Source organism: Tachypleus tridentatus, chromosome 6 (assembly GCF_004210375.1).
Source record: "Tachypleus tridentatus isolate NWPU-2018 chromosome 6, ASM421037v1, whole genome shotgun sequence".
Lineage (NCBI taxonomy): Eukaryota > Metazoa > Arthropoda > Merostomata > Xiphosura > Limulidae > Tachypleus > Tachypleus tridentatus.
In genome coordinates this window covers 167,560,308-167,578,941 of record NC_134830.1, presented here as the reverse complement: position 1 = coordinate 167,578,941, position 18,634 = coordinate 167,560,308, and the positions used below count along the sequence as shown (strand labels likewise).

General features: G+C 32.7%; 2 protein-coding genes across 2 annotated transcripts in view; both read right to left on the bottom strand.

Moving 5' to 3' along the window:
- Positions 1-18,634, bottom strand: part of LOC143251809 (uncharacterized) — a 30,808-nt gene that overhangs the window by 11,873 nt on the left and 301 nt on the right. Inside the window, exons 2-13 of the mRNA XM_076503052.1 lie at positions 18,521-18,576; positions 17,855-18,124; positions 16,835-17,107; positions 15,494-15,627; positions 13,996-14,173; positions 12,527-12,658; positions 12,028-12,164; positions 10,319-10,513; positions 8,223-8,311; positions 7,559-7,630; positions 7,036-7,116; positions 1,446-1,643 (exon numbers count right to left, since the gene is read on the bottom strand). Of these exons, the coding sequence (XP_076359167.1) occupies positions 1,446-1,643; positions 7,036-7,116; positions 7,559-7,630; positions 8,223-8,311; positions 10,319-10,513; positions 12,028-12,164; positions 12,527-12,658; positions 13,996-14,173; positions 15,494-15,627; positions 16,835-17,107; positions 17,855-18,124; positions 18,521-18,576 (1,815 nt within the window). The remainder of the gene's footprint in view (positions 1-1,445; positions 1,644-7,035; positions 7,117-7,558; positions 7,631-8,222; positions 8,312-10,318; positions 10,514-12,027; positions 12,165-12,526; positions 12,659-13,995; positions 14,174-15,493; positions 15,628-16,834; positions 17,108-17,854; positions 18,125-18,520; positions 18,577-18,634) is intronic.
- Positions 17,926-18,634, bottom strand: part of LOC143254396 (protocadherin Fat 4-like) — an 86,831-nt gene continuing 86,122 nt past the window's right edge. Inside the window, exon 39 of the mRNA XM_076509499.1 lies at positions 17,926-18,124. The gene's annotated coding sequence lies outside the window, so the exon portion shown is untranslated. The remainder of the gene's footprint in view (positions 18,125-18,634) is intronic.

Genomic DNA, 18,634 nt, shown 5'->3' with positions numbered 1-18,634 from the left:
GCAGTGTTAATGATAGAAAAATAACTTACATAATTGGCAGTGTTAATGATACAAGAAGTAACCGTACATTATTTGCAAAATTAATAATAGAAGAAATAACTGTAGTATAATTATTGGCAGTGTTAATGATACAAGAAGTAACCGTACATTATTTGCAAAATTAATAATAGAAGAAATAACTGTAGTATAATTATTGGCAGTGTTAATGATACAAGAAGTAACTGTACATTACTGGCAAAATTAATGATACAAAAGATAACTGTACTTTAATTATTGGCAGTGTTAATGAAAGAAGAAATAATTACATCATTGGCAAAGTTAATGGTAAAGAAATAACTGTACATTATTGGAAGTGTTAATGATAGAAGAAATAACTGTACTTTAATCATTGGCAGTGTTAATGAAAGAAGAAGTAGCTGTACATGATTGGCAGAGTTAATGATAGAAAAAATAACTGTACATTAATAGCAGTGCTAATGATACAAGAAATAACTGTACATTAATGGCAGTGCTAATGATACAAGAAATAACTGTACATTAATGGCAGTGCTAATTATTAGCAGTGAAAGAAGAAATAACTGTACTTTAATTATTAGCAGTGTTAAAGAAAGAAGAAATAACTGTACTTTAATTATTAGCAGTGTTAAAGAAAGAAGAAATAACTGTACTTTAATTATTAGCAGTGTTAAAGAAAGAAGAAATAACTGTACTTTAATTATTAGCAGTGTTAGATTTAATTAGAAAAGAAGAAGAAATAACTGTACTTTAATTATTAGCAGTGTTAAAGAAAGAAGAAATAACTGTACAGTATTGGCAAAATTAATGATAGAAGAAATAACTGTACTTTAATTATTGGCAGTGTTAAAGAAACAAGAAATAACTGTACATTATTAGCAGTGTTAATGATACAAAAAGTCTTGACTCTTTCGAACTAAATATATTTTACTGATGTTCTTTAACTGCAACGCATTATAACGTATTATACGAAATGGGTCATCTTTATAAGTTTTCAAGCTTAGCACTGTACGTGAGTCCAGTTGAAAACATTCTACATTTTCTTTGATAAGAGATATCTTTGTTCCAAGTAACAGGGTGAAAGCAGTACCACATATAATATAGAACACAATACACCATTCCTACCACAAACAATATAGAACACAATATAACCATCCCATCTCAAAGTGGACAGCATCCTACTGAAGGAAGCAACACACAAAAAGAAGGACAGATAAATAACCGGATTTAAAGTGCTCAAAATCAGGTAAAGAGATTACAAATACTTATGATATGAAATATATACTATTGGAGAATGATATATGTGATAGTTACATATCCTGATTATTTCTACATTTCGAGGTATAATTAATTTCTTAATTAATACTTCTTTATAAACATTTTATTCGCTAATGTACTTTTTACAATAATTCACAATATTTTTAACTTACAAAAATCGACGTCTCAGAAACAAGAGAAGAAGTAAAGTCAACATAATAGCAACAGCTCCGCCCAGCACAACAATTGCAATGGTATATGAAACCTCTTTTTTTTCTGTCAACTGGTAATTTTCTGTCATCGAATTACTACTTTCGACAGGCTCTAAAATGAATGGTCCAAACACGTCCTTTAGCTCACCTACATTCCACCTGAAGAACAAAAATGTAAGGATTTACAAACATGAATAAATTACATGTTCTCCTACATTTCCCTAAAGAACAAAACAGAGAAGGTTTACAAAAGTGAATAAGCTACTCGTTCTCCTACATTCCACCTAATGAACAAAAAGTGAGGATTTACAAACAATAATAACCTATTACCTCCCCTACATTCCACCTAAAGAAAGAAACAGTGAGGATTTACAACTAAAAAACAAAACAGTGAGGAAATACAAGTCTGAATAAGCGACTCGCTTTCCTACATTCACTTAAAGAACAAAACAGTGCTGACTTACAAACATGAGTAAGCTTCTCTTTCTGCTACATTCCACCTAATGAACAAAACAGTGCTGACTTACAAACATGAGTAAGCTTCTCTTTCTGCTACATTCCACCTAATGAACAAAACAGTGCTGACTTACAAACATGAGTAAGCTTCTCTTCTGCTACATTCCACCTAATGAACAAAACAGTGCTGACTTACAAACATGAGTAAGCTTCTCTTTCTGCTACATTCCACCTAATGAACAAAACAGTGCTGACTTACAAACATGAGTAAGCTTCTCTTTCTGCTACATTCCACCTAATGAACAAAACAGTGCTGACTTACAAACATGAGTAAGCTTCTCTTTCTGCTACATTCCACCTAATGAACAAAACAGTGCTGACTTACAAACATGAGTAAGCTTCTCTTTCTGCTACATTCCACCTAATGAACAAAACAGTGCTGACTTACAAACATGAGTAAGCTTCTCTTTCTGCTACATTCCACCTAAAGAACAAAACAGTGAGAATTTAAACACGTGAATAACTTATTCGCTCTACTACATTCTACCTAAAGAGCAAAAAGTGAGGATTTACAAACATGAATAACCTATTAGCTCTCCTACATTCCACCTAAAGAACAAAACAATGAGGATTTACAAACGTGAATAATATATTTATGTAAAAACGGCTGGTAAGGGTAGAGAAAACTCTATGTAGAAGAGCGAAAAACGAAGGCCGAAACGTTGTTCGCTCCTCTACATAGTTTTATCTACCCATACCAGACATTTTTCCATATATATTATCTCTACAAGTGGATTTTCTCGTCATCACGGATTACACGTGAATAAGCAACTTTCTCTCCTAAATTATACTTGAAGAACAAATAAAATTGAGGTTTTGCAAACAAGAATAAGCTATTCGCTCTCCTACGTTCCACCTGAAAAACAAATAAAAGTGAGGATTTATAAACACGAATAAGCTTCTCGTTCAGCTGCATTCCACCTAAAGAAAAAAAACAGTGAGGATTTACAAACGTGAATAAGTTACTCGGTCTCCTACATTCCGTCAGAAGAACAAAACAGTGAGGATTTACAAACATGCTACTCGTTCCTCTACATTTTACTTAAAGAACAAAACAGTGAGGATTTACAAACATGCTACTCGTTCCTCTACATTTTACTTAAAGAACAAAACAGTGAGGATTTACAAACATGCTACTCGTTCCTCTACATTTTACTTAAAGAACAAAACAGTGAGGATTTACAAACATGCTACTCGTTCCTCTACATTTCACCTAAAGAACAAAACAGTGAGGATTTACAAACATGAATACTCTATTCGCTCTACATTTCCACCTGAAGAACAAAACAGTGAGGATTTACAAACATCAATAAGCTACTCGTTCTTCTACATTCCACCTAAAGAACAAAACAGTGAGGATTTACAAACATGAGTAAGCTTCTCTTTCTGCTACATTCCACCTAATGAACAAAACAGTGCTGACTTACAAACATGAGTAAGCTTTCTTTCTGCTATATTCCACCTAATGAACAAAACAGTGCTGACTTACAAACATGAGTAAGCTTTCTTTCTACTACATTCCACCTAATGAACAAAACAGTGCTGACTTACAAACATGAGTAAGCTTTCGTTCTTCTACATTCCACCTAAAGAACAAAACAGTGAGGATTTACAAACATGAATAAGCTTCTTCTTTCTACTACATTCCACCTAAAGAACAAAACAGTGAGGATTTACAAAATCAATGAGCTACTCGTTCTTCTACATTCCACCTAATGAACAAAACAGTGAGGACTTACAAACATCAATAAGCTTTCTTTCTTCTACATTCCACCTAAAGAACAAAACAGTGAGGATTTACAAACATGAATAACTTATTCGCTCTACTACATTCCACCTAAAGAGCAAAAAAGTGAGGATTTACAAACATGAATAACCTATTAGCTCTACATTCCACCTAAAGAACAAAACAATGAGGATTTACAAACGTGAATAATATATTTATGTAAAACAATAAGAAAACTATGTCGAAAACGAAGGCCGAAACGTTGTTCGCTCCTACATTCCTACCCATACCAGACATTTTTCATATAACTCTACAAGTGATTTTCTCGTCATCACGATTACACGTGAATAAGCAACTTTCTCTCCTAAATTCTACTGAAGAACAAATAAAATTGAGGTTTTGCAAACAAGAATAAGCTATTCGCTCTCCTACGTTCCACCTGAAAAACAAATAAAAGTGAGGATTTATAAACACGAATAAGCTTCTCGTTCAGCTGCATTCCACCTAAAGAAAAAACAGTGAGGATTTACAAACGTGAATAAGTTACTCGCTCTCCTACATTCCGTCAGAAGAACAAAACAGTGAGGATTTACAAACATGCTACTCGTTCCTCTACATTTTACTTAAAGAACAAAACAGTGAGGATTTACAAACATGCTACTCGTTCCTCTACATTTTACTTAAAGAACAAAACAGTGAGGATTTACAAACATGCTACTCGTTCCTCTACATTTTACTTAAAGAACAAAACAGTGAGGATTTACAAACATGCTACTCGTTCCTCTACATTTTACTTAAAGAACAAAACAGTGAGGATTTACAAACATGCTACTCGTTCCTCTACATTTCACCTAAAGAACAAAACAGTGAGGATTTACAAACATGAATAAGCTATTCGCTCTACTACATTCCACCTGAAGAAAAAAAATGAGGATTTACAAAAATCAATAAGCTACTCGTTCTTCTACATTCCACCTAAAGAACAAAACAGTGAGGATTTACAAAAATCAGTAAGCTATTCGTTCTTCTACATTCCACCTAAAGAACAAAACAGTGAGGATTTACAAACATGAATAAGCTATTCGCTCTACTACATTCCACCTGAAGAAAAAAAATGAGGATTTACAAAAATCAATAAGCTACTCGTTCTTCTACATTCCACCTAAAGAACAAAACAGTGAGGATTTACAAAAATCAGTAAGCTATTCGTTCTTCTACATTCCACCTAAAGAACAAAACAGTGAGGATTTACAAACATGAATAAGCTATTCGTTCTTCTACATTCCACCTAAAGAACAAAACAGTGAGGATTTACAAACATGAATAAGCTATTCGCTCTACTACATTCCACCTGAAGAAAAAAAAATGAGGATTTACAAAAATCAATAAGCTATTCGTTCTTCTACATTCCACCTAAAGAACATAACAGTGAGGATTTTTACAAAAAATCAATAAGCTATTCGTTCTTCTACATTCCACCTAAAGAACAAAACAGTGAGAATTTACAAACATGAATCAGCTACTCGCTCTCTTACGGTGCTTACAAACGAACATTCAAATATGCTGTATTCTCAATAAATTCATAAAACTGTTTGTTTTTCACATTATAACATTTCGCAAATATCGCCGTTCTTTGTAAAAGTATTAAAATGCACAAATATAAAACTAACTGGAAAAGAGAAATAATTAGGTAAACACACTTCGTGAAAGTTCTACATTGACACTATCTTAAACATTCGACGACAATAACGGTTAACCAAAAAAGAATTTTTTTTTAGTTTTTTTTACTTTTAATCTGATTTATAGATTTTCATTATTCTCAGTGATACATGAAATAACAAGAGGTTACTGACAGTGATATGTTTTGTTATTGTTACATACTAAACGATAAACGCTATTTAAATACTCAATGTTTTAGAGCATTCAAAACAAAATAATTTGAATCTCTCAAACAAATAAATACAATTACTTTTGAATAAAGCTCTCACTTCTTATGAGCTATTCGTGTGGAAGTTGCTCCTTCTGAGATATAAAAATAAACACATCATTTAATCATGCAAAGAAACATAAAGCATGTTTTTTATTGTTAATACCCTTACCAGCTGTTCTAAGATACATTTTTATTTCAAGCAGGTTTCTCGTCATCAAAAAAGCATGTTTTTTATTGTTAATACCCTTACCAGCTGTTCTAAGATACATTTTTATTTCAAGCAGGTTTCTCGTCATCAAAAAAGCATGTTTTTTTATTGTTAATACCCTTACCAGCTGTTCTAAGATACATTTTTATTTCAAAAGTTTCGTCATCATAAACATGTTCATTGTTAATCATGTTCTAAGAAACATTTTAAAGCATGTTTTTTTTTATTGTTAATACCCTTACCAGCTGTTCTAAGATACATTTTATTTCAAGCAGGTTTGTTTTTTTATTGTTAATACTCGTCATCAAAAAAAGCATGTTTTTTTTTATTGTTAATACAACAAACACGTCACAAAGGTTTGTCCTACATAACAATCGGTGGCTTGTAAGACTTAAATAAAGTAATCAACTTACCTCAAGAAAACAGCTTGCTGTAAAGTACACTGCAAGTTTAGTAATTAGTTGTTTATAAAATGAGTCTTAAAATACTTACACTGTTAGTCTAGTAATTAGTTCTTTATAAGATGAGTCTTAAAATATTTATGTTGTAAGTCTAGTAATTAGTTGTTTATAAGATGAGTCTTAAAATATTTACACTGTAAGTTTAGTAATTACTTGTTTATAAGTTGAGTCTTAAAATACTTACACTGTAAGTTTAGTAATTAGTTTATAAGTTGAGTCTTAAAATACTTACACTGTAAGTCTAGTAAATAGTTGTTTATAAGTCTTAAAATATTTACACTGTAAGTCTAGTAATTAGTTCTTTATAAGATGAGTCTTAAGATATTTACAGTGTAAGTCTATTAATTGTTTATAAGATGAGTCTTAAAAAACTATTTGATTCAAAGAAATTGCTACTATTTTATGTTAATAATAATGATTTAAAGAATGCCTACTTTAAGAGCATTAATAATCATTTATTTATAAATAAAACGTATAAGACAGATTTCATATTTCGGAGATGCAAGTAATCGACGGGTTGTTAATAAAACAAGTTACACATGCTAGTTACTTTGTAAGAAGTCAAGAACTGTTCATTCAACTGGCGTTCAAGTGAAAAGAGACTTTGGTAACGGTTGAAATGTTTACAATGATAGCTGAGTTACAACTACTTAGTTTACGAAAAACTGGAACTTGGTGATTGATAAAAAAAAACTAAATATATAATTTACCTTTGGAGTTCATCGTATTCGACTGGCTTATAACCTTTTCCACGCTTATAATTTTCCACTCCCGCCAAATAGACAGATGAACTACACAGAAAACAAAATCTCGTACATTATTATTCCCAGTATTCTGAAAATCAAAACATTAAATAACTCCCAATTTTAACACGTGGTGTAAAAGTGTAAAATAATAGAATAAACCTACATTAGTCTGGAGTGATTTCAAGACATTAAAAAACAAGATTGTGTGAGGTTATTGGAGACAAAATTTCACAAATAATCCAAAAATATACAAAATATAATGAAGAAAAAACTATCTATTACAATATAATTATATTGGCTATCTGGTTCTGTCCTCTGTGCTTCCGCAGTTACCACTTAGCCACTGTGTGTGTATGTGGAGAAGATAAAGTTCTGTTTTTGTAAGGACTAGTTACAAAATATAAAACGTATCATAAATATAACATATAAGCTTGCGTTTGGTATATAGTTAACAAACGGAGATTTTATTACTGTTTCAAATACATACCTCATGTTGTCTCTTTTGGAACCTTCAAAATGCAATATTTTGTATTCGTTAGATGTTTGATTCATCAGCTTCCTGTAATCAACAGATACAACATAAAATACTTAAAAGTTATTTCGATTACAACTTGATTGCTTTGACACTTTCAATGGCTCCCAGAACGTTAAAAACACAAGCAGATTGGTGGGATTGTCAACTTTCTTGTGTTTTTAACGTTTTACGAGACATTGACCTTTTTAAATCTATGAACTCTTTTATTCGAATTTTGTACACTGTTTGATTTAACTCTATTTCTTTTATAATAATTTAGCTTTTGTATTGTTTGACGTCAATAAATGCCAAACAACCAACAACCAACCTTGATGCATTAAACAAGTGAAATAATTCAACCGCGATACACATGATAATCTATTTCAGTTTATCCATTATGGATTAAGATGTTCTCAAACATACATCTGCAATGATAAACCGAATCATAGTTTAATCATCAAGTTGTCGTGGTTTTCGCTTCATTTCCATTCATCGAAGGTCGGTTCTGATTGGCTATTGAACATCAAAGGCCTTTTAAACGATATGAAATAAGACAAGAAAGTTTGAGGCTGTAGCTTTGAAAGAATTTTAATCCCTAACAAGAAAATATTAAAATCGAATAGAAATAATAACGTACTTCTCTATGTTAGCTGTTTCCGTTGGAAGTTCGTGTAGTTTGAGAGTAGAATGTACGACGAACATTTGGTTTGATTTCAAACGGAATATCTGAAAAACAAATTTTATTTGTCTTTTAAATAAAGTATTGGAGTTCTTAACAGTTAAAGGCAAAATAATTCACAATTGTTAAATTTTAGTGCTTCGACGTTGTTAAAAGCTAAGAAAACACATCTTTAAAATATTATATCTTAACAAAGTGTTTTGCTCGAAGTCAAATACTATAGTGTGGCTTTATTACGCATTAACCACATCAACGTAGTTTCATCAAGCACGCATTGGTGGCCTTCTGACAGTTTGAAATAAATTAATTTATCACAGTTAAGTGACATATATTTCATTATGTTATCTCATAAGAAAGATAACCAGTTGTTGAGTTGACTTTCTTACAGTTTGATTGGTTTGTTTTGAATTTCGCGCAAAGTTACACAAAGGCTATCTGTGCTAGCCGTCCCTAGTTTAGCAGTGTAAGACTAAAGAACGGGCAGTTAGTCATCACCACCCACCACCAACTCTTGGGCTACTCTTTTACCAACGAATAGTGGGATTGACAGTAACGTTATAATGCTGAAAGGGCGAGCATGTTTGGTGTGACAGTGATTCGAACCCGAGAACCTCGGATTACGAGTCGTGTGCCTTAACCATCCAGCCATGCTGGGCCCCGACAGTTTGAAATAAATTAATTTATCACAGTTAAGTAATATATATTTCATTACGTTATCCCATAAGAAAGACAACCAATTGTCGATAACGCCTTGGTGTATTACTCATGCTTTATTTGTTTTGGTTTTTGAATGTCGCGAAAAGCTACACGAGGACTATCTGCGCTAGCCGTATCTAATTTAGCAGTGTAAAACTAGAGAGAAGGCAGCAAATAGTGGGATTGACCGTAACTTTATAACGCCCTCACGGCTGAAAGGATAAGCATATTTGGTGCGACGGGGATTCCAACCCGCAACCTTCAGATTACGAGTCGAACGCCTTAACATACCTGGCGTATTTTCATGCATACAATGAATTGTCTTGTGTGAAAATAGTGTGAAAATTATTAAAATTAGGTTGAAGAAGCGTGTTAACGTTATGGCTTCCACTGTACTTTTAACCAACATTTAAGTGCCATTACTTTAAAATGTGATTTTATACATTTTACATGTACACAGACAAAATGAGAGACGCTACTTCTGTCATATTAAGATTCACGTTCACTTCATACCATTGGCTCTGGTACAACAAACTGGTATTAAAACATAACCTAAGGAAAGTCCAAACTGACACATTCTGTGATTGTTTACTTTGAAAACTGTAACCAGTTTAAGAGTTAATAAAAACCTAAAAATCAGCGACACAAACAACGGACATCATTCTATTTACAAAAGATTCAGCTTTTGTAAGTTCCACATTCACGTACTAACGACAGAACAAAGAACACAACTTCATTCTTGGATGTCCGTACTTAAATATACTGAACGTTAAACATCACATATATGGATAACTGAAGTCATACAAGGACACGTGATGTTTAAAATATTCAACTTTTGCTCACCCAGGCATATGGAATATACGCTTATCATAAACTGTGCTATTGATATTACACAGTAATCCTAGGGCATGTCAAAAAAATACAGTGGAACCCCTCTAAAGCAGCCACCTTCGGGACTGAGACAAACTGGCCTGATTAGAGGGGTTCCACTGTATATAATTAGGGATTATGTAAACAAAAAAACGGACTGTGATTGAATGACCGCTTTCAAGGGGTGACCGAATCTGAGGGGTGGCCCCTTAGAGGGGTTCCACTGTTTTCCGATAAACACATAGCATGGTAATGAAAAAGTTCTGATAGAAGTGTCCTAATTTTTGAATAAATTTATTTTGATACATTATTATCAATTTACTAAATAAAATATTTGATCCTGTGTGGGTTTGTGTAATATTAAAGTTTTTTATAAGTTTGAGATCCGATATTTTTCCCAAAAATACTTTTTGTTTCGTACAAATACCTAAAACAATACATTAACAGTAATTTACTTAAGTATAAATTTAACAAAGAAACATGTTTACATAGATTTTTATCGAGTCCTTCCATCCGTTTGAGTCTCTCATATTGACAGTGAAGTCAGTCTTGAATGATTCGTCTGCGGTGACGTCAGTGATTGGAAACAGCAGTCCGCTATTCTGTGTGATATCGAAATTTGCTTCAGTCTTATCTTTATCGATGGAAAATATTACTTGTTCTTCTTCAGATGTTCCTGTATACTGAAGAAATAGAAGATGGTTCAGGAATTTAAAACAAATGTAAATGTTCGCTTTACATGTGAATGTGGAGTTTTGTTGGGTTCATCATTTTTGGGACATAAAATTCACAAGATTTGTTTATTAGGCATGATGTCCTGCTATATTTATACTTAAAATATTGTCTTCAAAGCACATGCTGAATTATTTACCCTCGCACATACTGATATGGAGGATTTTCTTTTATTAAATTTATTTTGTTTGAAATAGGAAAGTACACAAAGAAAAGAAGCATGATTTGTTAGACTGTAACAACCTGTGAAGCTGTCAGATTATAACAATATGTGAGCTGTCAGATTATAACAATATGTGAGCTGTCAGATTATAACAATATGTGAGCTGTCAGATTATAACAATATGTGAAGCTGTCAGATTATAACAATATGTGAGCTGTCAGATTATAACAATATGTGAAGCTGTCAGATTATAACAACCTGTGAAGCTGTCAGATTATAACAATATGTGAGCTGTCAGATTATAACAATATGTGAGCTGTCAGATTATAACAACATGTGAAGCTGTCAGATTATAACAATATGTGAGCTGTCAGATTATAGCAATATGTGAGCTGTCAGATTATAACAATATGTGAAGCTGTCAGATTATAACAATATGTGAGCTGTCAGATTATAACAATATGTGAGCTGTCAGATTATAACAATATGTGAGCTGTCAGATTATAACAACCTGTGAAGCTGTCAGATTATAACAATATGTGAGCTGTCAGATTATAACAACCTGTGAAGCTGTCAGATTATAACAATATGTGAGCTGTCAGATTATAACAACCCGTGAAGCTGTCAGATTATAACAATATGTGAGCTGTCAGATTATAACAATATGTGAGCTGTCAGATTATAACAACCTGTGAAGCTGTCAGATTATAACAATATGTGAGCTGTCAGATTATAACAACCTGTGAAGCTGTCAGATTATAACAATATGTGAGCTGTCAGATTATAACAATATGTGAGCTGTCAGATTATAACAATATGTGAGCTGTCAGATTATAACAATATGTGAGCTGTCAGATTATAACAATATGTGAGCTGTCAGATTATAACAATATGTGAGCTGTCAGATTATAGCAATATGTGAGCTGTCAGATTATAATACTTTATGCAGCTGTAAGACTATAACAAATAGTGCAGCTGGCAGACTATTACACTCTGTGCAGCTATCAGACTATAACACTCCGTGCAGCTATCAGACTATAACACTCTGTGCAGCTCTCAGGCTAGAAACATTTTGGTCTAGTTCTTCTTACATACTCCTTGGTGACAGTTTAACCAAATGGCCTTAACTATCATATTATACAGACACAACATAGCATAAAAATATATTGTACACAGGTTTCAGAACTCACATTTCAATACGTACTCTATTATCTTAAATGTTGACATTTTAAAATGATACTTTTAGTCTATATTCCCTTATCCTAGCGTTTTAATAAAGTGATACACAAGTTTGTACGAAACCTGTAGTTGATACACATAGTCACTGAGAGGTTTCCACGGTTCGTATACCAATACAAGCGGTTTCATGTGGAGAAATCTTGGAGAACTAAGCAGGCTAATAATAACCACTGCTTCGTCACTTCCAACTTCTGGAATATCTGAGGGACACAAAAAATAATTAAGGTAAAATCTGGAACATAGGTTAAAAGTGCGTTACGATTTCCTGCGTATAAAACCTTTAGTAAAGTGGTTTGTTTCACAAAACAAATGATTTAAAATAGTTATGGTGTATTTAAGTTGGAAATACCAAACAAACAAGATTAATGCTTTCGTAACGTTCTTTTTATTTCAATGTGAATTCTAACGAATTTCGAAATGAATGTGGAACTGTTATCTTACCGACTGAAATTTATTAACTCCGTTGTTGCTTAACTACGCGCACGAGAACGAGAGAGACTTCACGACGACCTAAGCTGTCATTAAAATAAGCATGTACTGTGAAATAACAATAAAGACATACCGACAGCTTGAACTCCTTGTGTTTTGGGCACAATCTTCGTAGCCGTGACCACCAAAACAAATTTTTCCTCAAGAGAAGAATTGAGTGGATTGTTCAGGACTAATCCTCCCTGGTCATTGATGTCAAAATATCCTGTGAAAACAACGCAATCGTGCAAGAAATAACTAAATTATTGCTGAAAGGATGCTATATTAATAAATCAGGTATATTACACTTGCTGATCCGGTTTTACAGTTTTATTAATAAATCAGTCAGTATTGTTTCTTCCGGTGTAGTGACAACCACTTTCTTTTGAAACTGAGTGAAAAACAGTAGGGCCGAAAATATAGAGCTACAAATAACTGCACCAGTAGCAGAAATATAACTTAAAAACTCAAACTTGTTAAGACTACTAATATTGACAAGTACACGATGTTAGTAAAACACGTCTTGCTAGAAATGAATACAAACCCTATAACTCGAGCGCTTTCGAAAGATGGGCCTTTATTTCTTTACAGGTAAACTGGAAGTCAAATGCGATTCCCAAATTTTGAAATGTTGAAATTTTATTACACTATAATACGTGATTAACAAGTATGATCAACAATTTTATTACACTATGATACGTGCTAACAAGTATGATCAACAATTTTATTACAATATGATACGTGCTAACAAGTATGATCAACAATTTTATTACAATATGATACGTGATTAACAAGTATGATCAACAATTTTATTACACTATGATACGTGATTAACAAGTATGATCAACAATTTTATTACACTATGATGATACGTGATCAACAATTTTATTACACTATGATAACAAGTATGATCAACAATTTTATTACACTATGATACGTGATTAACAAGTATGATCAACAATTTTATTACACTATGATACGTGATTAACAAGTATGATCAACAATTTTATTACACTATGATACGTGATTAACAAGTATGATCAACAATTTTATTACACTATGATACGTGATTAACAAGTATGATCAACAATTTCCAATACTTGTTCTTCTTTTACCACATAACATGAGAGTGTAAATTACTGGAAATCAAGGAAACGAGACATACATCTTTCATAAGATCCTTTTGTAAGTGTTGATTAGAGTTGAACAACTAGTGAAAAATGTACTTTATATTGACAAATAAACCCTCGCTAAATACTTTACGTTGACAGATAGACCCTTGCTATGTTCTTTGTATTGACAGATAGACCCTCGCTATGCACTTTACCTTGACAGATAGACCCTCGCTTTGAACTTTGTGTTGACAGATAGACCCTTGCTATGTACTTTGTGTTGACAGATAGACCCTTGCTATATCCTATGTGTTGACAGATAAACCCTTGCTTTGTAATTTATGTTGACAGATAGACCGAAGCTGTATTCTTTGGTAGACATGTAAACCCTCGCTAGCATGGTAAGTGGAAGATAAAAAGAAAATGAAACAATATAGAACAACAATAGTACCATTTTCATTTCCCGATATAATGGTGTACTTGGTATTAACTGGCGATATGATATCAGAGTCGTGCCTCAGTTGAACTATTACTCTTGGAGAAGACGCATCAGAACTTATAGCCTCTTTGTAGACACATTTAGAGAAGAATTTGACGTCAGCGCCACATCTGCCGACTAGAAACACAATCTGAAAAACAGTTCATCCGATAAATAAAAGATTATAGAATGTCAGTGCACGTAAATGGGTTTCCACGTAAAACAATGCAATGCACTATACTATAGTTTCATTCCGTCTGTATGAAAAGTAAATTATTCAAGATATTATTCTTCAGTTTAAAACTAGGGAACTGAGAAAAATATATATGCTTTAAATAAGCGCCACCTTTTGGTGATCATATGGTTAAAATGTTGTTACTTTTTCAATAATTCCGCAAAAACTTCCTCACACATTAGTCATGTCTGTTTTGTTATAAACTGATAAAAACTCCCTCTAACTTTAATTTTATACACTATTTTAATAGCAACTGTTTACCGGTATATTTTTCTGAAAACTTTACTTCAAAAAAACACTCATTATTAAGAGCTGCTTGTTTCAAAAGCATCAAAATACTTTAGTTCTATATTACTTAACAATGTAAGCTTTACAAACACAGCTAGCCTTAACGGATGTCACTTTATAGTCACCATATTTGTCTACTTATCAGTTAAATATTTCAATATCTAGTCGTCTGATGTATTTATGCGTTAATTATGAACTTCGATGTCTGGTCATCACATTATTTTACTCGCCAATTAAGAATTTCATTCTCGACTTGCTAAAACGAATTTAGGCGTAAGTAGAGTTTTCACGAAATAGAAATGTAAGAAATTCACGCTTTGATTTAACATTAAATCTGGCCCGGCATGGCCAGGTGGGTTAAGGCGTTCGACTCGTAACCCGAGGGTCGCGGGTTCGAATCCCCGACGCACAAAACATGTTCGCCCTTTCAGCCGTGGGGCGTTATAATGTGACGGTCAATCCCACTATTTGTTGGTAAAAGAGTAGCCCAAGAGTTGGCGATGGGTGGTGATGACTATTTGCCTTCCCTCTAGTCTTACACTGCTAAGTTAGGGACGGCTAGCGTAGATAGCCCTCGTGTAGCTTTGCGCGAAATTCAAAAACAAACAAACATTAAGTCTTCGATGAACACAGGTGTTCAACTAGAAAATTAATGTTTCTCAATGCTTATCTTGAATGTTACAATCAACATAAATCACATTAGATAAATTTCAAATCTTATGGGATGCTTAAATGATGCTGTTGACCCAATTAATGTTGGATTTGGTTTATCACTTAACACTTTAACAGTAAAACACTTACAAGGAAATCAATTACAATTCAGTGAATGTGATCTTTAAGACCACCATTCATAAATGTCTTTAAAATAGAAAGTTGTTCACATTTAGATATACGAAAAATACACTGTCTTAAATCTGGATCGGTTAGAGCTAAATACAGTTTCGTTACCTCAACTTTTTCTTTCGCTAATTCTTTGACACCTTCAATGATTAGATGGAATTTCGTATCATCATCGTCTAGATCTCTACGAAGGGTAACTTCTCCAGAGTCCTTATCAATGTCAAACATGTCCTTCTCGTCTTCTATAACCAATATAAAATCATGGATAGTTCAGTTAAGTAACTTAACAACATAAACTGACGAATATTTAACCTGACGAGACATGGAAAAACATCCCCGGTTATCTCACAGTAATATCTAACAGATACTCCGGCTTTAGAAATGGTAAATTTTCAAACAACTGTTCACAAGTTATAGCCTCTGGCACCTTGTGAGTGAACAAAAGACTTAACTCACTTGAATAACTGAAATATTTCAGATCCTATATAAATTAATGAGTGAGTTACTTCAGGGACTGTTTTTGTATTTCGGAAAACATAATCACCAGTCCCACTTAAGTTGAAAGACAAGTGTTGCTTATACTTAAAAACACACATTTAAGATCTAACACACTTTACTGATTGAGAGATTGCGTACTGAAGTAACGTATATACTTAAAAACACGTTTCAAGTAACTTGACACTCGAGAAATTTGCGTATTTAATATTCCATCTAAATCCAATTAAACTTCGTAGAATGTGTTGGTGTGTTATTAAAAACTAATAACAGTCTGATACTTCTTAGATCAACTGAAGAGTCTAGTTTAATGGTATTGTCCTTTCTCAAAACCTGAATCATTTAAGTATGTATAACTCTATAGGATCACGAAATATAAATTATTTAAGTATGTATAACTCTATAGGATCACGAAATATCAATTATTTAAATATGTACGATTTTCTGAGATCACGAAATATAAATTATTTAAGTGTGTATAATTTTCTGGGATCACGAAATGTAAATTATTTAAGTATATACAATATTCTGGGATCACGAAATATAAATTATTTAAGTATGTATAACTCTATAGGATCACGAAATATCAATTATTTAAGAATGTACAATTTTCTGGGATCACGAAATATAAATTATTTAAGTATGTATAACTCTGTAGGATCACGAAATATAAATTATTTAAGTATGTATAACTCTGTAGGATCACGAAATATAAATTATTTAAGTATGTATAACTCTATAGGATCACGAAATATCAATTATTTAAGAATGTACAATTTTCTGGGATCACGAAATATAAATTATTTAAGTGTGTATAATTTTCTGTGATTACGAAATATAAATTATTCAAGTATGTACAAATTTCTAGAATCAATTATAATACTTCAACATGGATAAATAAAAGTTGATAATGAAAATTATTTCCTAAGTAATTTTAAAATTCTTTATACTCACGAATAATTTCAAAATTCACATTATTGACATTCGTCTTTATCTTGAAGACTTTGGTTCCTATGGTAGCATTAGGGTAAATGTCTACAACAAAAACGTCCTTGCTGAACAGTTTCGGTGGCAGTCTTCGATCAATCACGAATACAAGTTCCATTTTGTCAGTGTAGGTTGTGGTTTCGCCCTCTAGTGTAATCTGGTATGATAGCTTTTCAGGATCTAAGTCTTTCCTAAGGTAAATATTTTTATCTCTGATGCCAAAATAATCTTTATCTTTACCTACGGGAAGAGAAAACACGATGCTTTACGTGTTTATTTAAAACATAATGTTCTACTAAACAGAATAATAAACCATAAAGAGTGACAAAACATTGTATCTCAGGACAGCTAGGACGGGTATTAACACTTTAACCAAAATAAAGCAGAAAACAACGTTTCGACCATCTTAGGTCATCTTCAGGTTAACAAAAAGAGAGTTTGCAACTGACCATTGCCAGGCACATGTCTTAGGGATGAGAGTATAAATGGGTACGGGATTGTAGGGGGCGTAGCAGTGGGCTACATCATCCTTCACCAACTCTTGGGATACTCTTTTACCAACGAGTAGTGGAATTGCCCCGAATATTATCACACCCTCACAGTAGCAAGGACGAGCATGTTTAGTGAAGTGGATTCGAACCCGCTACCAGCATATTGTGAGCCCAATGCTTTAAACAACAGGCAACGTCAGCCTTAGTGAGTGGAGTGTGTAATTATGATATCTGTAATATCATAATTGTGGTATGATAATTGTGATATCTGGTTTCTATATTGGTATACCAAGAAGAGCTGAGCTACTAAACAGAATATTATTTTATCATAGTACAACTGCAGGAGAATAAGTTAAAAGATAAAAATAAAGATAAAATCACTGTCTTTCTTTCCAATAGTAATAATAATAACTTTATGGGTGTTACACCTCCTTTTATCATCTATTTATTAACATAATGTACTGTGCAAATGTACTTTAAAATATCGAAATATTACCTGTTATAGTAACACTAGTTCCAAGCTTCATATCTATTTCTATAATTGGTTTATCAGGTTTAGTTGTACTGTCAATTGCTTTCACAATGAGTTTTTGACTAAACAGCTCATCTGGGACCGAAAATTCAATTGTGGTCGTGTCTGTAATTTTCCCTTTCTCGGAGTTGTAAGTACCTTTGAGAAAAAGTTCGAGAACTTTCCCAGGTTGAATAGGTGATGTCAGGGTGATGTCCTTGTCGTTAACATTAAAGTAGTCTTTACCGTTACCACCTAAAAACAGAGGGAAGATATAAAAAATACGTACTTGTTACCTAAATTTTAAAAGAACATACCCTTTAATGGTTATTTTTGCAAGTAAAAAGTAACGCTACTCATTGAAACAACTGGTGTTAATATGCTGTAACTAAATTGGGTAAAACTGTAGAATTTCGATGTTATTACATACAAATAGAATCGCTTTATTTCAAACATCCTTCGTTTACTAGTTTATTATCAACAAGTTTATTTGATAGTGACTGATGCTAAGCACAAATTTACTCTAGGGATAATAAGCAATTTGCCATCGAGGGTATCGAGCTCTAATTTTGGTGGTATAAGCACTCAGACTTGAAACTGTTCCGTAAGGGGGGGCTGAAGTTTAACTAATCATCGATTTTATTGTTTTACTTGGTAACAGATTATAACGACAAGGGACTAACTTAATAGTTATTTCACTTAAGTAACTATAAGATGAAATACTTATATAGCTCATAACAACATTGTAGGTTTATTTCACTTAAT